This window comes from Lissotriton helveticus, chromosome 8, assembly GCF_964261635.1.
Source record: "Lissotriton helveticus chromosome 8, aLisHel1.1, whole genome shotgun sequence".
NCBI lineage: Eukaryota > Metazoa > Chordata > Amphibia > Caudata > Salamandridae > Lissotriton > Lissotriton helveticus.
Genome location: NC_136069.1, coordinates 1724533892 through 1724556790, shown reverse-complemented (window position 1 = coordinate 1724556790; position 22899 = coordinate 1724533892). Strand labels below are relative to the sequence as shown.

At 48.4% G+C, this 22899-nt stretch overlaps 1 protein-coding gene across 1 annotated transcript in view; it reads right to left on the bottom strand.

Annotated features, from left to right (window-relative positions):
• Positions 1 to 22899, bottom strand: part of LOC144774154 (NACHT, LRR and PYD domains-containing protein 12-like) — a 1547343-nt gene that overhangs the window by 747262 nt on the left and 777182 nt on the right. The window contains exon 7 of the mRNA XM_078659170.1: positions 1659 to 1829. Coding sequence (XP_078515296.1) covers positions 1659 to 1829 — 171 coding nt within the window. The remainder of the gene's footprint in view (positions 1 to 1658; positions 1830 to 22899) is intronic.

Genomic DNA, 22899 nt, shown 5'->3' with positions numbered 1-22899 from the left:
GCAACTTCAAAGGATCAAAGGACCGGGTGGCAGGAAACCCCGACAAGCGGCCCCAGGCTCTAAGACCCCTGCCTGCGAGGACTCCGGACTTCAAAGGGGAACAGGACTATAACAAGGGGTGCTCTGGAACTATCGGGCAGTTGAATCCTGGAAGAAGAGAGCCCTGCTGACGTGGTCGCGGCTCGACGAAACATCGAAGAAGGACGCTACCTGAACTTTGGAATCTTGGCGAGCCCTGCTGACATCGTCGCGGCTCAAGCTTGGCAGAGACGAACATCTACCCGAACCATCCGAGCCCTGCTGACGTGGTCGCGGCTCCCTTGAACCTTGAGAACACCTGAGCCCTGCTGATTGGATCGCGGCTCTCCAAAGGTCGTAATACCTCCTGTTCATTCCTGCTCGAGCCCTGCAGACTGGGTCGCGGCTCGGAGAATATTCTGGTCCGGCTGGACCCAAGATCTTACCGTATCCCCCGGCTCGGGGATTGAGAGCTGTGCGCCGGATACGCTGTTGCATTTGAACCTAAACATTGAGACTGTCCCGCTACCCCTATCCTTACCGAGACTCTATGAACACTTGTTCTGCTTGTAAATACGTGACCTGAGGATCATAAAGATCCAGATATTCTGATCGATAAAAGAACCGTTCCTCAGAACCTACTGTGTGGTGTCCCTTTGTCGAGTGGTGCGAGCTCAGCGCGTGCGATCCTATAATACAAGACTCTCCCCCTGAAGGGTCTCCCGCCAGTGCTCGGCAGTGTTCCTAGGAGAGGTGGGTCACGGGGTGGTCAGAAGCGTATTCTGTGCCCCCCTAACAAATACACACCTGTGATCCTCTGCACCTGAAGAGATCTGTCCCCACAGAGAATGAAGAGGGCCACGGAGCCCCCCCTGCAGAGAGTGAAGAGCGCCTCAGAGCCCCCCAGAGAATGAAGAGAGGCTCAGAGCCCCCCCTGCAGAGAATGAAGAGCGCCTCAGAGCCCCCCAGAGAATGAAGAGAGGCTCAGAGCCCCCCCTGCAGAGAGTGAAGAGCGCCTCAGAGCCCCCCCTGCAGAGAGTGAAGAGGGCCTCGGAGCCCCCCCTGCAGAGAGTGAAGAGCGCCTCTGAGCCCCCCCTGCAGAGAATGAAGAGTGCCTCAAAGCCCCCCGCAGAGAATGAAGAGGTACTCAGAGCCCCCGCAGAGAATGAAGAGAGGCTCAGAGCTCCCCCACAGAGAATGAAGTGGGCATTGGAGCCCCCCCAGAGAGAATGAAGAGGGCCTCAGAGCCCCCCCTGCAGAGAATAAAGAGGGCGTCGGAGCCCCCATGTCTCACTGACATTCCTCGGCCTCGTATCCAGCAGCCGGTCTGTTAACAGCAGGGAGACTGGTGGGGTAGGCACCCTCTGGTTAAGACCTATTCCATTTTATCCCAAATACCGGAGAAACTGGCTTTAAAAAGGGCCCCTCTGCACCATGACATGGATTGGGGCTTGGGTGCCCCCACTTCACAAACCTGACTTAATTCACAAATGTTATTAATGGGTGCCTTTATCACAACATTAACAGAAAAGAGGCGATCATGAAAACATGTAAATACATTTTTAAAATATATGTGTGAGCCCCACCTACGACGTATATTAAGAAATCAATGACGTGATAAGAACTGCTCAGCTCTGTACCTCAGCGTCTGTAGTTTGCAGTTTGGATGTTTGAGGCCTTCACACAACTTCTTCACTCCATCGTCTCCCAGATCATTGAAGCTCAGGTCGAGCTCTGTGAGAGATGTGTTTGTTTCCAGGACAGAGGCGAGGTCTCCGCAGCATGAACCAGTGAGGGAGCAGCCATACAACCTGCAGGAGAGAAGAGACAGGGAGAGGAGTAAAGCAGAGCACAGACAGGGGCGTCAGCTTCAGTTTATCTTCATTTACTTCTCATCCTTGACTTACCCCCCTCTAGTGACACATCCCACCACGGCCTGTTTACATAGGAACGTCATGAGGGGAGTTCTCAGACTGGCAGAGGAAATGCCAAATGGACGTATTTATAAATATATTAATCCATGTTTTATGCTGGACACTCTGCTGCGGTGTGAATAGTGAACTCACAACTTTGGTCGTTGTTGCGGCGACCTGCCTATTAATACACTGCTTGTAATGTCGGTTAGATAAACATGTATTATCATATCCTTCATCAATAACAATAATAATAAAATCTATATCATAAATTAAAGGCTTTGTTTTTAAAACCATCATTGGTAAAATAGCACATCAGTAATGATTTACATTTTTCAATTTGCAATGACCTATGCCTGTCATAAAGAGCGAATTAACATCCGCACAGCCTGCCAAGGCCAGACCCGTTGGCTTTGTCAGTGCTTGTTTTATTGTACTTGAAGCACACCATGGAAGAGCAAGTGATTCCTGCCTTTCTCTCAATCTCTCAGTTTTCCTACCCTCCCCCCTGGTGCTCTCTCCCCCCCTCCTTTTCAGATGCCCCCCCCTCCTGCTTCCCATTCCATTCTCAGCTCCGCCTGGATCTCCATCGGGTGATTGGCCGCGTTTTATAAATCCTGATTGATTGATGGATTTTTATTGAGAGGTGTCACCGGAGAGGCTGCTCTCTGTCAATCAACCCTCCACCCTCTTCACTCAGAAAAAAGGACTTTACAGAGGGTGAGTTTCTGACTTGAAGCCTTTTACAACCAGCCTTTAACCCGTAGAAAGATCTCAGCAGAGAGGCCATGTTGTCATTAAACTGAATCATTCCCTCTGTGTGGAGTTGTACAAGAAAGTGCGAGTCTGTCATCAAACTCCACCATGCACAGTCTGTACCCTGTTAACACGCGCTCCCCCGGGGCCTGGCCTTTCTCTAAACCTTGTGCACAGACCCTTGAATCTGTTCAGATATCAGTGGAGAGCTGGCTGTGTGTAAACCCATTCACACCCTGTGTTCACTCAGAGACAAGGTGTCTGCAGAGGGGTGAGTTACTCACTAAAGCTTTTCACACTCACCCTTTACGCATGAGAGAGGTCTCAGCAGAGAGGCCAACTAGCGTTCACCCTGTATAGAGGTGTAAGAATACAAGTCAGTATTTCATCAAACTCTGCCATATAAATCTGCCCCTGTTATTATGTGATAACTCAAGGCCTAGTGTTCCTCTGAAGCCTTCACACAGACCCTTGTGGAGAGGTCAAAATAGCATGAACCGGATGTTTCATCCTCTTGAAGTGCATGAGAGGGTTTTACTCGCTCTCTGGCGCCTCCTGCAGGCTTCTTGCTGAACTTTTGCAAGAGTTCTTGTAGGAGAGTAGGGTCTGCTATCCTATGGTCACCCCAAATTTTTGCTTTTTGCTTCACTGGTTTTCGACTACTGAGGCTGTGGGCCTGCTGATCAGACCCCCAGCCTGCTGTTCTCTCACTAAATTAATGACACATGTGCTATAGGCACATACCAATTGGAAATGGACTCCTTGTCAGCCCCTGTAGAATGCACTATAGGTGCACAGGGCACAGGAGCCACTAAGGCCTACCAGGGGCTGCAGCATATCTTTTGCCACCCCTGGCTGGTTCTTAAATTGACACAACTGGCTGATCACTCAGCTGGGGTAAGGTGGTGTACACACCCCTTGCTTAGATATAGTATACCTATGTCTAAACCTATATCTGGACACATGTAAACCTGTGAGCCACTCCTATAGACAGGCCTCACCAATCCTGGAGGCTGGGTGCATGGTTTTTATGTGAGATGGAGCTCTAGCATGAGCTGAGCCTGTCTGCAGCCGTCGGGAACAAATCCCTAAGCTGTTTCAGGATAATGCCATACCATATACTATTAAGTGCCTTATAATCCTCGCGGTTATTTAGCAACTCTGGTTTGGCTTTATCAAAACATGTCGTGTAAGGTGTCATACGCTTTGGAATACCATCCCCTCGCCAGTTCTGGCGACGGGGATGGCATTCCACCCCTCTAGAGGGGTAAGACATGTTACTTCACTTTAATGCGGTTGATTTCTCCAAAGGCCTTAAGATCCACAAAATGGATGCCTCTGCCACAGACAAATGTCTGGACCCCTGGAGCTGACCGAAACCCAGTCAAGGGGGTCCTGGACAAAGGGTTTCCTGTCACAGGAGGGTGTCACCGCCCTCCAGACAGGAGATAGTGTATTGTAGCAGGGAGGTTTGAAAGAAACCAGACACTGCCTGGGGCGCACAAGGCTGCCCCTTGCATAATCCGGCCAAACCGGTTCTGGGGCACTCCAGCCCTCGTGCCAGGGCGGCCTGGATCAAAGGAAGGGGGTGTATCCACCCACTTCCTGGGTCCCACCCATAGGAGGGGACCTAGCAGGTAATCACGCCCACCAGATTCGAATAAGAGTGGGAGCAGTGCCAATGCACATCAGATTTCCTGGAAGAAACATTTGAAACGATATTCTGGACCCTTCGCCCTCCATCTCAACGTGGAAGCCCGAAGAATCTCCCTTGTGGTCAAGGAGTGACCACCCTGCAGCCGCAGGCACCATCCAGCCCTCGACGTCTACTTAGTTGCAGTTCCCGCCGGAACTCGAGCGACTGAGATCGACGAGATCAAGCCTGCCCAGCTTCTAACAGCCCGATCCACAGTCCCTGCAAAGCTGAGACCCGTGGAGGCGACCGGAAGCGTGGGGCACGCCATCTTGAAGTGACCACGAGACGCTGACCGTGCAGCCCACGAGTGACCCTCGAAGCTGTACACCGGGGTTTGAGAAGCCCCCACCCTGAGCTACTCCTGAGCCGAAGTTCAGCCCTCCACACTCGACGAGTGCTGCGTGGGGCCCTTTGGCACGATTTGGCTCAACGCGTTGGCCCGGTCACTTGCCAGCTGGCTTGTGGTCCCTGTGCCGACGAACTACAAAAGAAGACTCGTGATTCTGGTTGCTCCAGATCCACACCAGCTCCCCTGAAAGGGAGCCCCGACTCTGACCTTCCTGGTCCGAGTAAGACGCCATCTTCCAATCCCGCGTGGATTGCTCTTACCAAGGCTTGTTTGCTCCAAACCGGAAGCCGACTGCACCGACGGTGAGAGCCTGCGTGGGACAGATCGTGACCTGCTCCTGGACGTCGCAGATGCCCCAGAGCCCACGTGACAGCGAAGAGAAGCGCCTCGACGACCACCTGATTGCGCCCGACATTGCCTGGTTCCGTCCTGGTTCCACCCTGGTCACTGCTGAGTGACCCAGACTCTGTCCCCTCTGCTTTCAGGTACTCTACAACTTGAGTCCACCCTTGGACTCCACCGGACACTTCGTCTTCACCCTGCCTGCAGCCCTTTCAGCTTCAAGCACCAAGAGCCTGCGTGTCAAAACCCGACGCCACTTCGACCCTGTGCACCCACTTCCTGTGGGTGAGGTAACTTTGCTCCGCCGGTGTTCCCACACTGGTGCACACCTCTAGGGTCTGTGTGTTAAGTTTTGTTCCTCTAGGTTCAGCGGAAGTGTCCTTAAACTTTAACTATTTGACTTTTACGCACCATTGGTTAACATTGGTGCATGCGTGCGCTTTCCGCACATCTCCCGAATCCCGAGGGCCATTCCCGACTTCAGCATTGCTTGTCCTGACTGCTCCCAGCGATTCCCTAGGCCCTAGGCCTAACCACTGCTCGAGTGGCCTCTCTTATACCACTTGTTTAGTATATGGTTTGAGTGGCCCCCTGCCCTCATCCATAATTGTGCAACTTTGTATGTTTAAACAGTGCTTTTGATTTAACGCTTGTGCCCCTTTATTCATAAAGAATACTGGGGATTGTTTTTAGTAATAAACACATATATTTTTATAATATATACTTGTGTGGTGTCCTTTCATTTGGTATTACAGGATTGTATGTGGTAAAACAGCTCGCTTAACACGACCTCTTAAGTTAAGCCTTTAGGCTGCTTAGTCCATGCTACCACTAGGATAGCTTGTCTAATAAGGTTGACTTACAACCAGACACCATAAGGGGATTGTTTGGTCAGGTAGTAGGTGGTTCCAGAATTGGAAACATCCCCTACCAGGCCAACTTCTCACATTGGTGAGCAGCGGTGCGGATTTGAGCTTGCTGTTGTTTTACCATTGCAATCTTTATATCAAATTGAAAGATCACATCAAGTACCTCTAGGTACATATAAAATCAAAAGCTTAGCATATTAAGTTCTACTGAACTTAGTAGTTGTAGGTTGAAGGGAGTAGCACACCCCTGACTACAACTCACTAGCAAGGTCCAGTAGGAAAACACTTAGTGTAGGTAAGTGCACCACTTACACCTCACTAGTAACCATGTCCGACACAGGAAAGGCCTCAGGGTCTAGTCCTGTGACAGTTGACCCTACCCAGGCAACTTCTGGATATGACAAACTAACCCGCAGAGACTTGATTGTCTTGTGCAAAGCAAGAGGGTTAAAAAGGGGCAGAAGCCCCACCTGCCTAATTCTGGTAGAACTCCTAGAACAGGATGACTTAGAGAAGGCAAAAGCAGCTTCCCTAGATACAGGAACTGGAGGGAACCCCCCTGCAGTTGATCCCCCTGAAGAGGAGGATGATGATGACTTGGATGAGGACTCAGATGCTGGGGACTTAGAAGTACAGGATCAGGGTAGCCAGGTTCCAGTTGGTAGGCTTAGCCAGGCCAACTTGGACCTACTGGGAAATGGAGAGGGCCAGCACCTCCCCAGATCCCAACAAATGATTCTCCCAGGCAACAGAAGAGTGAGATCTCCCTCAGGGGACTCTCATCTTTCTAGTGCCTCCAGAGAATCAGAGAGAGGCATGAGTGCTTCTCAGAAAGCTGAGCATAGGGCTAGAATGAGGGCTGTCAGACTCCAGATAGAGAGAGAGGAGGTAGCCCTGAGTCAAGCTAAGCTTACCTTAGCTCAAGCTAAACTTGCCTTGGCAAGAGAGCAGAAATTAAGTGGCTTAGATGTCACTGGTGGCAGCAATTTTCCAAGAGAAAAAGACAGGGCCTATGATAATAGAAACCTGACCAAAATTGTGCCCCCCTTTAAAGAAGGGGATGACATCCACAAATGGATGACTGCTCTTGAGAGAGCCTGCATGGTACAGCAGGTTCCTGAGAATCAGTGGGCTGCAATTTTGTGGTACTCCTTTTCTGAGAAAGGGAGGGACAGGCTCCTCACAGTTAGACCTGAGGATGCCAAAAACTACTCTGTTTTGAAGAGTGCTCTCATTGAAGGGTATGGCCTAACCACTGAGCAATACAGGTTGTTGTTCAGAGACACCCAGAAAGCACAGACTCAAGACTGGACTGATTTTGTGGAGTGTGCCACTAAGGCTTTGGAGGGTTGGTTACAGGGAAGTAAAGTTTCAGACTATACAGGATTGTACAATCTTATGATGAGAGAACAGATCCTTAATAACTGTACAAACCAGCTGTTGCATCAATACCTTATTGACTCTGATCTGACCTCTCCCCAAGAATTGGGAAAGAAGGCAGACAAATGGGTCAGAACAAGGATTAAGCAGAAACCCCAGAACCAAGGTGGTGACCAGAAGAAAACAGACCAGAAGGGTGGTAATCAGAATCAGAAAGATAAAGAAAAAGACCAGAAGTCTTCAGGCCCCCAAACTAATAGTAAGGAGGGTGGTTCCCAAAATGGTAACAAGAAGAAGAAGAACAAAGGTCCAAAGACACCTTGGTGTAATACCTGCAAATCAGTTTCACACTGGGGCAGTGAATGCACCAAGGCAAATCCAGTTCCCACCACTACAGCTCCTAAAGCAACTGCAACCCCAAGTACAGTAAGCAGTGGTGGAACACAGTCCAAGGGTGTAGCTGGGTTGACCCTGGGTATTGAAGTAGGATCTGGCCTAGTCAGAGTCCCTACACAGGCAGTTCTCCTGTATGATGTGGACATTGAGTTGCCCACTGCAGTAAGCCCCACTAACCTGGGCAAATACAGGCAGACTCCCTTAATAAATGAGAAACTGGCTCAAGCTTACAGGGACACATGTGCTAGTGTCACCATGGTGACCCCTGGCTTTGTGGACCCTGGACAGATTGTACTAGGAGAGAGCTACCTAGTAACCAATGCAAGCAACTCCACTACCTCCCATAGTGTGGCAGTTGTGAACTTCTCCTGGGGAGGGGTTGATGGCCTAAAGAAGGTTGTGGTGAGTGCAGACCTACCAGTAGACTGTCTGTTAGGCAATGACCTTGAAAGCTCAGCATGGTCAGAAGTGGAGTACAGGACTCATGCAGAAATGCTAGGGATTTCAGAGCATGTCCTTGCCATGACAAGGGCTCAGGCTAAGAAGTGCCTTCCTGAACCAGTGGTGGATCTTGAGACAATAGACCAGCCACAACCCAAGAGAAGGAGCAAGAGAGGAAAGGCCTCGCCTTCCACCTTGCCCCAGGTTGAGGATCAGGGTTCAGAGGAAACTGATTCTGCAGTCCAAGAGGAGACTGTCTCTGAGGAGCTTGAACCTGACCAGGTTGAGTTTCTGGGGACAGGGGGACCCTCAAGGGCAGACCTGAGGCAGGCCCAATTAGATTGCCCTTCCCTTGAACCCCTCAGACAGCAGGCTGCTGCTGAGGCTGCTGGGGATGCCCAAGGTACCCATACTGTGTATTGGGATGAGGGACTCCTTTACTCAGAGGCTAGAACCCCCAAGCCTGGCATGACCAGGAGGTTGGTGATACCTCTGCAGTTTAGGGGATTCCTCCTTACCTTGGCCCATGATATTCCCCTTGCAGGACACTTAGGCCAGAACAAGACGTGGGACAGGCTTGTTCCACACTTTCACTGGCCTCACATGTCAGAGGATGTCAAGGAGTTTTGTCGCTCCTGTGTCACTTGCCAAGCCAGTGGTAAGTCAGGTGGCACAACAAAGGCCCCCCTAATACCACTCCCTGTGGTGGGGGTCCCCTTTGAGAGAGTTGGAATTGATATTGTGGGTCCAATGGACCCCCAAACAGCATCTGGGAACAGATTCATACTGGTGGTAGTGGATCATGCCACCAGGTACCCAGAGGCTATTCCCCTAAGGACCACCACAGCACCTGTGGTGGCAAAAGCCCTCATTGCAGTTTTCTCAAGAGTGGGCTTTCCTAAGGAGGTACTATCAGATAGAGGGACAAATTTTACGTCCAGCTATCTAAAAGCAATGTGGAAGGAATGTGGGGTAAACTACAAGTTTACCACCCCATATCATCCACAATGCAATGGGCTTGTGGAGAGATTTAACAAGACCCTTAAAGGCATGATAAAAGGATTACCAGAGAAGCTCAGGCGGAAATGGGACATTCTTTTACCCTGCCTGCTCTTTGCTTACAGAGAGGTCCCACAGAAGGGGGTTGGCTACAGCCCTTTTGAACTTTTGTTTGGCCACCCTGTGAGAGGTCCATTGTGTTTGGTGAAGGAAGGATGGGAGTTACCTCTCAAAAAGCCCAAACTAGACATAGTGGACTATGTACTTGGTCTCCGCTCCAGGATGGCTGAGTACATGGAAAGAGCATCCAAAAACCTGGAGGCCAGCCAAGAATTGCAGAAAGCTTGGCATGACCAAAAGGCTGTACTGGTAGAGTTCCAACCAGGACAGAAGGTATGGGTACTGGAGCCAGTGGCTCCAGCAGCACTCCAAGACAAATGGAGTGGACCCTATCCTATTATTGAGAAGAAAGGGGAAGTCACCTACTTGGTAGACTTTGGAACACCCAGGAGCCCTCACAGGGTAATCCATGTGAATCACTTGAAAGCATTTGTAGACAGGGAGGACATGAGCTTGCTCATGGCCACAGATGGGGAACAGGAGGAAGAGAGTGACCCTCTCCCAGACCTGCTTTCCCAGAACCCTGATGATGGTTCAGTTGATGGAGTAGCCTTGGCAGGCAGCCTCACTGACCAGCAACAGAGGGACTGCAGACAAGTTTTGCAGGCTCACAGGCAAATGTTTTCACTCACACCCAGCCAAACTGACTGGTGTACCCATGTTGTGGACACTGGTGACAGTCTGCCTGTCAAGAATAAGATCTACAGGCAACCTGATCATGTCAGGGATTGCATCAAGGCTGAGGTGCAAAAGATGTTGGAGCTTGGAGTGATTGAGCCATCAGAGAGCCCATGGGCCAGCCCAGTAGTCCTGGTGCCAAAACCTCATACCCAAGATGGTAAGAGAGAAATGAGGTTTTGCGTGGATTACAGGGGTCTCAATGCTGTCACTAGGACAGATGCTCACCCCATTCCAAGAGCAGATGAGCTCATTGACAGATTGGCTTCTGCCAAGTTTCTGAGCACATTTGATCTGACAGCTGGCTACTGGCAAATCAGACTAGCTGAGGAGTCAAAAGCCAAAACAGCATTCTCTACCCCTAGTGGACATTATCAGTTTGTGGTAATGCCCTTTGGTTTGAAGAATGCACCTGCCACTTTCCAAAGGTTGGTGAACCAAGTCCTTACTGGGTTGGATGACTTTTGTGCAGCTTATCTGGATGATATTGCTGTCTTTAGCTCCACCTGGGAGGATCACCTGATCCACCTGAAGAAAGTTTTGGAGGCCCTGCAAAAGGCAGGCCTAACTATCAAGGCCACAAAGTGCCAGATAGGGCAGAGTAAGGTTGTATACCTGGGCCACCTAGTAGGTGGAGGCCAGGTTCAGCCACTGGAAAGCAAAATCCAGGCCATACAGGACTGGGCTCCTCCAGTTACCCAGACACAAGTCAGAGCCTTCTTGGGCCTGACTGGGTATTACAGAAAGTTTGTGAAAAACTATGGGTCTATAGTGACACCATTAAATGACTTGACATCCAAGAAGATGCCAAAAAAGGTTCAGTGGACAGTTAGCTGTCAGAAGGCATTTGAAGACCTGAAGAAGGCCATGTGCTCTGCACCTATCCTAAAGAGTCCTGACTACTCCAAACAGTTCATTGTTCAGACAGATGCTTCTGAGTTGGGGGTGGGAGCTGTACTCTCACAACTTAATCAAGATGGTCAAGACCAGCCAATTGCTTTCATTAGCAGGAGGCTAACCCCAAGAGAAAAACGTTGGTCAGCCATTGAGAGGGAGGCCTTTGCTGTGGTTTGGGCATTAAAGAAGTTGAGGTCCTACTTGTTTGGAACTCACTTCCTGGTGCAAACAGACCATAAGCCCCTCTTATGGCTTAATCAGATGAAGGGTGAAAATCCCAAACTGCTCAGGTGGTCCATTTCCCTACAGGGGATGGACTTTACAGTGGAGCACCGCCCAGGGACTGACCATGGTAATGCAGATGGTCTCTCCAGGTACTTCCACTTAGAACATGAAGACTTATCTGGTCAAGGTTAGTTTAATGTCCCTGCGTTTGGGGGGGGGTTGTGTAGGAGAGTAGGGTCTGCTATCCTATGGTCACCCCAAATTTTTGCTTTTTGCTTCACTGGTTTTCGACTACTGAGGCTGTGGGCCTGCTGATCAGACCCCCAGCCTGCTGTTCTCTCACTAAATTAATGACACATGTGCTATAGGCACATACCAATTGGAAATGGACTCCTTGTCAGCCCCTGTAGAATGCACTATAGGTGCACAGGGCACAGGAGCCACTAAGGCCTACCAGGGGCTGCAGCATATCTTTTGCCACCCCTGGCTGGTTCTTAAATTGACACAACTGGCTGATCACTCAGCTGGGGTAAGGTGGTGTACACACCCCTTGCTTAGATATAGTATACCTATGTCTAAACCTATATCTGGACACATGTAAACCTGTGAGCCACTCCTATAGACAGGCCTCACCAATCCTGGAGGCTGGGTGCATGGTTTTTATGTGAGATGGAGCTCTAGCATGAGCTGAGCCTGTCTGCAGCCGTCGGGAACAAATCCCTAAGCTGTTTCAGGATAATGCCATACCATATACTATTAAGTGCCTTATAATCCTCGCGGTTATTTAGCAACTCTGGTTTGGCTTTATCAAAACATGTCGTGTAAGGTGTCATACGCTTTGGAATACCATCCCCTCGCCAGTTCTGGCGACGGGGATGGCATTCCACCCCTCTAGAGGGGTAAGACATGTTACTTCACTTTAATGCGGTTGATTTCTCCAAAGGCCTTAAGATCCACAAAATGGATGCCTCTGCCACAGACAAATGTCTGGACCCCTGGAGCTGACCGAAACCCAGTCAAGGGGGTCCTGGACAAAGGGTTTCCTGTCACAGGAGGGTGTCACCGCCCTCCAGACAGGAGATAGTGTATTGTAGCAGGGAGGTTTGAAAGAAACCAGACACTGCCTGGGGCGCACAAGGCTGCCCCTTGCATAATCCGGCCAAACCGGTTCTGGGGCACTCCAGCCCTCGTGCCAGGGCGGCCTGGATCAAAGGAAGGGGGTGTATCCACCCACTTCCTGGGTCCCACCCATAGGAGGGGACCTAGCAGGTAATCACGCCCACCAGATTCGAATAAGAGTGGGAGCAGTGCCAATGCACATCAGATTTCCTGGAAGAAACATTTGAAACGATATTCTGGACCCTTCGCCCTCCATCTCAACGTGGAAGCCCGAAGAATCTCCCTTGTGGTCAAGGAGTGACCACCCTGCAGCCGCAGGCACCATCCAGCCCTCGACGTCTACTTAGTTGCAGTTCCCGCCGGAACTCGAGCGACTGAGATCGACGAGATCAAGCCTGCCCAGCTTCTAACAGCCCGATCCACAGTCCCTGCAAAGCTGAGACCCGTGGAGGCGACCGGAAGCGTGGGGCACGCCATCTTGAAGTGACCACGAGACGCTGACCGTGCAGCCCACGAGTGACCCTCGAAGCTGTACACCGGGGTTTGAGAAGCCCCCACCCTGAGCTACTCCTGAGCCGAAGTTCAGCCCTCCACACTCGACGAGTGCTGCGTGGGGCCCTTTGGCACGATTTGGCTCAACGCGTTGGCCCGGTCACTTGCCAGCTGGCTTGTGGTCCCTGTGCCGACGAACTACAAAAGAAGACTCGTGATTCTGGTTGCTTCAGATCCACACCAGCTCCCCTGAAAGGGAGCCCCGACTCTGACCTTCCTGGTCCGAGTAAGACGCCATCTTCCAATCCCGCGTGGATTGCTCTTACCAAGGCTTGTTTGCTCCAAACCGGAAGCCGACTGCACCGACGGTGAGAGCCTGCGTGGGACAGATCGTGACCTGCTCCTGGACGTCGCAGATGCCCCAGAGCCCACGTGACAGCGAAGAGAAGCGCCTCGACGACCACCTGATTGCGCCCGACATTGCCTGGTTCCGTCCTGGTTCCACCCTGGTCACTGCTGAGTGACCCAGACTCTGTCCCCTCTGCTTTCAGGTACTCTACAACTTGAGTCCACCCTTGGACTCCACCGGACACTTCGTCTTCACCCTGCCTGCAGCCCTTTCAGCTTCAAGCACCAAGAGCCTGCGTGTCAAAACCCGACGCCACTTCGACCCTGTGCACCCACTTCCTGTGGGTGAGGTAACTTTGCTCCGCCGGTGTTCCCACACTGGTGCACACCTCTAGGGTCTGTGTGTTAAGTTTTGTTCCTCTAGGTTCAGCGGAAGTGTCCTTAAACTTTAACTATTTGACTTTTACGCACCATTGGTTAACATTGGTGCATGCGTGCGCTTTCCGCACATCTCCCGAATCCCGAGGGCCATTCCCGACTTCAGCATTGCTTGTCCTGACTGCTCCCAGCGATTCCCTAGGCCCTAGGCCTAACCACTGCTCGAGTGGCCTCTCTTATACCACTTGTTTAGTATATGGTTTGAGTGGCCCCCTGCCCTCATCCATAATTGTGCAACTTTGTATGTTTAAACAGTGCTTTTGATTTAACGCTTGTGCCCCTTTATTCATAAAGAATACTGGGGATTGTTTTTAGTAATAAACACATATATTTTTATAATATATACTTGTGTGGTGTCCTTTCATTTGGTATTACAGGATTGTATGTGGTAAAACAGCTCGCTTAACACGACCTCTTAAGTTAAGCCTTTAGGCTGCTTAGTCCATGCTACCACTAGGATAGCTTGTCTAATAAGGTTGACTTACAACCAGACACCATAAGGGGATTGTTTGGTCAGGTAGTAGGTGGTTCCAGAATTGGAAACATCCCCTACCAGGCCAACTTCTCACAGTTCTCAACACAAAGTTAAGAAACCATCAATATATCTGTTTTAAGTGAGAGCGTAACGTTACAAAGCGTATGAATATTAAGAGGACAAGACATGTAGCAGCGCCAGCCGGCATTCCTTTTACCTGTTCCATGTTAATTAACTGAGCTCTAACTATTCTTTGTTCCTTGACTGTAATATGTTTAGTAAAAAAGATGTTATTTTACTTTTTTTTTAAAGCTAGAAATTCACTGCAAAAAACAAAGGTTAAAGTGATGTTACGTGAAAATGTCAGTGACAACGTAATGTTTTGTACTAAAAAAAAACAAAGAAATTCACCAGTTACTTCCCACTCTTCCACTCGTATCAACTTCATTTCTTAATATAAAATTATGACGGTGAGGGGTTCGATGCAGATAAAAGCTGTCCGTAGAGGGGCATTACTTTAGGAACAGACTTAGAGTATCTTGAAGAACTTGTCTTTCTCCGAACAGTCGTACACATATTGAACAGCGAGCGCAATGAGGATTTCCCATATGTATGTGGTTGGTTGTTAATCTGACGTAGGGTGCCCGTGAAGTGTATGTTGTAGGGTCAATGTTGCATATAACGCATGCTTGCCACACCTAAGGCAGTTCAATTCAATTCACGTCTTGTAAAGCGCATGGCGACCCAACGCAGGCTTCCCAGCGCTATCGGTCCTAGCCGGAGTGATAGATGTTTAGGCATAACTATAAGTTTTCAATTGTTTTCTGAAGCTCATTAAGTTGTCATCGAGTCTTCAGCTTGTGGGTAATGCGTTCTAGAGTTTCAGTGTGAGATGGGTGAACGACCTCCGCCTTCAGCTCTATAAACTCTGGACAACAAGAAGGCGTCGGCTGTTTGACGTGAGATCTCAATTGGAACCGTATTAACCGTGGGATCTAAGCAGCATAATGAGGCTTGAGAGAGAGAGCAGGACTCATGGAGGGTTAGAACGCTCATATCTTATTCCTCTGCATCCATTGGTGGAGGGCACTGACACTCAGATATTTCCACTATATGTTCCTTCTTTGTGTTGTGTGGATAATACTGGAATTTGTGGTTTCCTTATGCTATGGCACGCCTGTGCACCTTAATATGAATATGATTCTGGGACGGTGTCTCCTGTAAGTTTTTTGTTATTATCACAGAGTGACTGTTAGAATTGGTCCTGACGAATGCCTAAGAACCAAGAGCTGGGTCATGGAAAACAAAGAAACATGTTGACCACCTCAGAGGAATATGTTTTCCAAACCTCCTTTTACGTTTCCTTTAATCCTATCCACTGGAAGCACTTGATTAAAATGTGTTTTTAGTGACCCAGACTCTGTCCCCTCTGCTTTCAGGTTCTTCACATCTCCGACCCACCCTTGGATCCACCCAGACACTTTTCACCTGGTCGCCTGCAGCACTTCTTTGCAGCTCTCTATAGGAAGTAAAAAACACCTACGCACCCGGCTTCCCTGGGTGAGGTAACACGAGTACTTCTGTGCTCCCATGGGTCTTGACTCTTGAAATGTCCAGTACTGAAGGGGTTTGTTCGCAGTCCACTCCTAAGTGTCCTTATTCTTTAAAAATCTAACATTAACTTTCTCCATAGAAGTCAATGGTGATTCACGGCTGTGTTTAGACACTGTACGCGTCCCCCGTGGGTCTCCTGCATCTCTACCTTGGGTGGTTCCTGGTTGCCCCAGTGGTTCTACGGGCCCTAGGCCTTGTCTCTATGTTCACAGCGGTACTTATACCACTTTCTTAGTATATGGTTTGTGAGGCCCCTAGGGCAAAACGTATACTGTGATAATTTACTGTGTGCTAATTAAGTATAACTTGTGTACTTTTGCCTCTAGCCTCATAAAGAAACTAGAGCGGTATGTTTAGAATAAATACATCTATTTTATATATATAGCTGGTGTTAGAAATGGGATTTCCGGTTGGCTGAGGCTTGCGCCAAAGTAAGGCCGAAACCACCACTCTAGTCAGGGTAAGGGACTTACTCCTTAGAATAACCCCTGCTCACCCTCTAGGTTGCGTACCGCGAGCAGTCAATGCAAACACAACAATGATGGACAGAATGTGGATCAATGTCACACATTCACCCCAGTCCAAAGATCTGGGCCCAAATCCATCGTTTTTCCACTCCACACCACCCTGGGTTAGACAATGGCGATATGCAAATCAGCGCTGACCCTGTGCCCCATGGGAACAGTCCAGTCCGAACTACAAAAGCCATGTCCTTCCCAGAACGGAATCAAGCATCCGAGGACCGGCCCGGTTTCGAGGTAACACCTCTCATCAGCCCGGCTAGCTTGACTCCAGTGGTGTGGAGTGCCTGGGACTCACGTCTGAGCATCCCCAGTACACTTAGAGCGGTAACTGCAAACACAACAATGATGGACAGAATGTGGATCAATGTCACACATTCACCCCAGTCAAAAGATCTGGGCCCAAATCCATCGTTTTTCCACTCCACACCACCCTGGGTTAGACAATGGCGATATGCAAATCAGCGCTGACCCTGTGCCCCATGGGAACAGTCCAGTCCGAACTACAAAAGCCATGTCCTTCCCAGAACGGAATCAAGCATCCGAGGACCGGCCCGGTTTCGAGGTAACACCTCTCATCAGCCCGGCTAGCTTGACTCCAGTGGTGTGGAGTGCCTGGGACTCACGTCTGAGCATCCCCAGTACACTTAGAGCGGTAACTGCAAACACAACAATGATGGACAGAATGTGGATCAATGTCACATTAACTTTCTCCATAGAAGTCAAAGGTGATTCACGGCTGTGTTTAGACACTGTACGCCTCCACCGTGGGTCTCCTGCGTCCCTACCTTGGGTGGTTCCTGGTTTCCCCAGTGGTTCTACGGGCCCTAGGCCTTGTCTCTATGTTCACAGCGGTACTTATACCACTTTCTTAGTATATGGTTTGTGAGGCCCCTAGGGCAAAACGTATACTGTGATAATTTACTGTGTGCTAATTAAGTATAACTTGTGTACTTTTGCCTCTAGCCTCATAAAGAAACTAGAGCGATATGTTTAGAATAAATACATATATTTTATATATATAGCTGGTGTTAGAAATGGGATTTCCGGTTGGCTGAGGCTTGCGCCAAAGTGAGGCCGAAACCACCACTCTAGTCAGGGTAAGGGACTTACTCCTTAGAATAACCCCTGCTCACCCTCTAGGTTGCGTACCGCGAGCAGTCAAGGCTAATCTTCAGGGCGTTCATGGAATTAAGCATTTATTATCACATACAGTAAATACATCAATCCCCCCACAAATGGACACCAGGCAGGTATTTATATAAAAATGCGGTTCCGTTATGTAAAAATATATGTGTATATGCAGGCAGATAACACAAGACCTTTTATAACGTTTTCTCGAATGGGGGGGCCACCAGATTTCAATATGGCAGTTGTCCGTAGGAAGTCTTGAGTCACTTTAAGTTGCTTCCCTTCAGTTCTTTTTATCTTTAGAACAGTTCCAGTTACTTTCATCAGAAAGGATAATGCCACAGTTCTTTAAATGGGGACCACAGGGTGTAAAAATAGGCAATATTCTCTTGTAGTCCTTAGTTCACTTTAAGCTGCTTCTTTTTTAGGCCTGCTGGATGCTTCGTAGCGCTTCTGGACACCTAAAACGGGAGGAATCACAGCACCCTACCAAGTCTCACGCATTGCGCGTGAGACGCGTACCGAAGGCCCTACCAACTCTCACGCATCCAGCGTGAGCAAGCGTACGCCTAGGGCAATGAAAAACAATGGTACAAGCCGTACCCAGCTTGTGCGGCTCGTACTGCGGAGTGATTTCAGCGTACTGTGAAGGTAACGTGCTTCAGTTTCAAATGCGCTTCAGATTGACAATGCGCTTCGTGAGGGACAAGGGGAAGCGTACAGCGTTACCTACAATCCTCAGCGTATACTTTCTTTAAACCATCAGAAGCACACAGTTTAGCACTACGGGGAAATAAAACGTTGCGGGCCCGAGCCCGTGGTGTGCACAATAGATGTACCTTTGGAACGTGGGTCAAGGATCCAGTTGTCCCTCGATGCAGGGGGACGTGTCAGGCTTCTTGGTGCGCTTGGAAGCGCAGACGTACTTCTGGCGTTCGTCGTCCCTCGGGCAGGGGGACGGCTCGTAGGAGTCTGGTGCGCTTGGGGGCACCAGTGTGCTTTCGGACCTTTACTACAGCGGGTGAGTGCGCACAGGCAGGCGCAGCCCACGACCTCAGTACAGACTGTACTGGGTCTCCCAAAGGGGGCGGCGCGGCCTGTAAGGTCCCAAAGGGGGGTGAAGCTGGGCAGCAGGGCACGTTCCTGGTGCGGGCGGCTGTCCCAGCGACGATCACCAGCCTCGGAGGAATACCAGTGGGAGGGGCGAGAGAGCGCTGCAGCGCGCTCCTAATGGCAGGCAGGGGAGAGGAGCAGGAAGCCTGACCGGGGGCAGAGAGCGACTCCAAGGAGCGAGGCTCTCACGGGTAAAGGGCAGGCGAGCTCCCGAGTGCCACAGCCCTAGGAGGGGGGGATGGGGGTGCAGACTCAGCTCCAGCAAGAGGCACACACGGCTCGCAGTACAAGGCGAGCGAAGGCACAAGGATCCCACTGGTTCTGGGGTTCCGTTCAGGGGGCAAGCTCAGACAAGCCCTTGGAGAAAGTCTCAGCACAATTCTGCAAAGTCCTCTTTGGTCTTCTCCTCTCCTTCCTCAGCAAGGCAGACAGCAGGCCAGTCCTTCCAGCTTCTTCTTAGTCCTTCTAGTTGGGCAGAGGTTTGTTGTGGGAAACAGGATCTACCTTCTTTGGAGCAGGGCTCCTATACTTATACTCATTTCCTTTTGTCTTTACAGGCCAAGGGGGCCTTTGCATAATCCCTTTCAGTGGTGGAGCACACTGAGGGGCTGTTCTTGGCTGTTTCTTTCAGTGTGAGGGGCAGGCACATCAGACACTCCGCGGGAGGTGGAGCCAGCATTGAGTTGACAAGTACAGCCAGGAGTACCTTGTTGACAGTCTTCCCTCTTCCTGGGCCAGGTGCAGGGCAGAGTCATCAGTCGCTCCCCAGGGGGTGGAGCCAGCATTGTGGTGGCAGAGCACAGCCCTATTCAGAGTCAAGGGGCACTCCCCGCACCCATCCTGGGGCAATCCCTCTATTCATCACCTGTCATCCCCAGCCCTGCCACTCACAGAAACCAGACAGCAGATACACACACACAGCAGAGGCGGGCTGAAATGGTTAGGCAAGAAAATACTAGCTTTCTAAAAGTAGCATTTGCAAACACAGGATATTAAAATAAACTTTACTAAAAGAAGTATTTTATTATTATGAGTTCAGGCATACTAAACTTATTTTTCTACCATGTTCCCTCCCTGAGCCTGCTGAGATTATAGAGTGTAATAATTTCAGCAGCCCATTCAGGCCTATGAGAACAGGTAGCCTTGCAATAGTGAAAAACGAAAATGGCTGTAATTCACTATTAGGACATGCCACACATATCAGGGCATGTCCTACCTTATACTTATTTATTTATTTATTAACAGTTTTATATAGCGCGTACGTGACCCATGGGTATCAGAGCGCTTAACATCATGTGGTATAGAATACATATGCAGTGTACAAAGAGCAGAAAAACATGCTGACTTAGTAAATGGTGATTTAGACATAGTAATTACTATAGGTTAATATCTTGATAAGCAACATGTAAGGTATTGATTCAAGACCTGAGTTAATAAAATTCTGAGGTAGAGTTTTTTTAGGTTAAATCAGATCCTATGGTCATAAAATCCATGATAAGTCTTCGGTTTCGATTATCATGTTTATGGGAGGAACTTGCTCATAAGAAAGATCTTTTTTTCTTTCTTGAATGTTGTCGTGTTTCTAATTTTTCTAATGTTTGCAGGGAGGGAGTTCCAAATCCTGGGAGCTACGCCTGAGAAAGTCCTTTCATATGTTTTTTTCTTCTTAAATATAGGTGGTTTCAGGAGCAGATAATTGGCATTCCTGACAAGTCGGTTTCTTCCTGTGATTTCTATTTTGTGGGCGAGATATTTAGGTGTGTTGTGATGAATCGCTTTATGGGTTATACAAGCCATTTTCATCTGTACTCTGGTTTCAAATGGTAACCAATTTAAGGCCTTCAAGTGAGGTTTTATGTGGTCAAATTTCCTCGAGCCTGTAATTAGCCTTGCCGCTGCATTGAGGCAGGCTTTTAGTGGTGCAGTTGACATTTTTGGTAGACCAGCCAGTGTAGTACAGCCGTATTCGATCCTGGAGATAACCAGTGAATGCACCGCTAGTTTCAGATCTGTCTCCGTTAAAAAAGATTTCATCTTTCTCAGATAGTTCAAGTGGAAACAAGCGTTTTTTGCCATGGAGTTAATGTGCGTTTTCATATCCAGGTTCTCATCCAGAGTGATTCCGAGAGATTTCGTCGAGTCCACTAGGGTTGGGATGCAATTTAAAGCTGTAATCATTTTGGACCATTCTTTCACTAAGGATTGATTTTTATGTGGTGAGATGAGCAAGAATTCTGTTTTGTTAGCGTTAAGCTTGAGATTATTGTTCGTTAACCACTTCATCGATAGATTGAGGGCATCGTTCATTGTGGTTATGTCTTCCAAGCTAGCAATCTTGATGTACAATTGCGTGTCATCTGCATACATGTGGTAGGATATTTTTGACTTTCGTAGAATTTCTGTAAGAGGTTCGATATATAAATTAAACAGAGAAGGAGATAAGGTGGATCCTTGCGGCACTCCGAGAGTGTTTGGGCAGGAAGGCGATAGTGCTTGGTTTACCTGGAAACTCTGAGTTCTGTTCTTTAAAAATGATTCGAACCATTTCAGTACCGTGCCTGACATTACCATCCTAACATGGAGTTTGTTCAGTAATTTTTCGTGATTGACTGTGTCAAATGCTGCTGACAAGTCTAGGAGGATGAGTAGACAAGATTGATTTCTATCTAGCGCTTGAAGTGCATCATCGACAATGTGTAGGATTGCTGTTTCCGTGCTGTGGTTAGCTCTGAATCCCGATTGGTAGTCATCTAGTAAGGAGTAGGTGTCGATATGTTTATTCAGCTGATTCTGTACACATTTCTCTATGAGTTTGGCGAGAAAAGGGATGTTGGTCACTGGGCGATAATTGTTTGGATCTGTTGCGTCCGCTGTGGGTTTTTTGATGATCGGGACTACTTGTCCCGTCTTCAGGCTTTCAGGCAGGCACCCCTGTGTGAGTGAGGCGTTTATGATGTCAGTCTATATTGGAGTCATATTATGGCTAATTTCTTTCAGGCATTTTATGGTAGTGGGTCGTTATAATGGTTGTTGGGTTTCGTGGTTGCAATTATTTTGGCAATTTCAGTCTGGTCTAATGGTTCGAAGGTGTTCCAGTGGGCATTGTTTTTAGTCGTCATGTTCTCAAAATTCGGAACAGAAGGTAATGTATTAGTGTTGTCTTTGATATTATCTGCGGCGGTCTTAAGCTCTTCTTCCAACCTATTGGCTTTGTTAATGAAGAAGATAGAAAATTCATTGCAGCTTAGTTGTGTTTTAGTGACCTCATGGACAGATTTTGCCAGTTTGTTAGATTGTTGCTTTATGATTTTGAATAGTTTACGTGGTCTATTTTTGGCGCTATCCAGTTCAGTTCTGATAAATTCCTATTTAGTGTTAGTAATCTTCTTGTTATATTAATTTCTGATTTTTCTGAGTGATTTCAGTGTAGGGGAGGAAGGGTGTTGTCTCCATATTCTTTCCGCTCGTTTCAAATTTCGTCTTTCTTCATTCAATATTCCATTGAACCATGGATTCTTATTCTTTTCCGTTACTCTTTTTAATTTGAGTGGTATGGTGTCATTGACTATTTTTGTTACTGTGGAATTGTAGTGGTTCGTTAGGTCGTTCACATTTATCAGATTGTCGGGTGGGTACAAGTCTCTCTTGCAGCTTTCAGCTAGCAAATCCATATTAGCGTCTCTGGTATCTCGGATCCATTTTTTCATTTTGGTATTTTGTGTCGTTTTTATTTTCTCCTGTGCTGGTATTCGGAAGGTTATGGCGTGGTGATCTGACCAGTCACACTTTTCAATGGAGAGTATTGAGATGTCCTTGTTCTTCGAGATAATCCAGTCCAGTGTAGCTCCTTTTGAGTGCGTTGGTTGATGACAAGCTTGGTATAGTTTTAGGTCATTTAAAAATTCTTTAAAGGCGTTGACCTGTTTGTCGTTGTTGTCGTTCCAATGAAGATTGAAATCACCTAAAAATATATTGTTGATGTCAGCGTTGGCGTTGGCAGTGATGATCTCCATCATTTGGTCAATGAAATTCATATTGTTTCCTGGTGGGTGGTATAGGGCGTGTAGGTTGCAGATATGTTTGTTAGCCGATCTTACGTTGAGCCCTAGGTATTCGCATGATTCTAGGGGATCTGATTGAAATTGGCCAACTTCAAAAGTCGATTTATGGATACAGGCAATACCTCCCCCTGTCCTTATCTGCCTGTCTAGTCTTAATAGGTTGTATTGCGGTGGTACCAGAAGGTCCATGACTGGTGATGAGGATTCAGATAACCAGGCTTCCGTCAGGATTGTTATGTCTATTTCTTGATTGATGATGATGTCGGCTATGTCCGATGCATGTTTCGCTGCAGAACGACAGTTGAGCAGCAGACATTTTAGAGATTTCTCCGTTCTGTCTGTGGTCATGGTTAACGGATCTGTGGATATTTGGATTTGTTGTAAGTTGTTGAAGTTTACTTTATTTTCCTTCCTTGTAGATGTTCTGTTTATGTCTATCGCTACTCTTTTGATTTCCTGAGTAATCCTGGGGTTTGATGATTCATATTCCTGGAGAAGTGATGTTAAG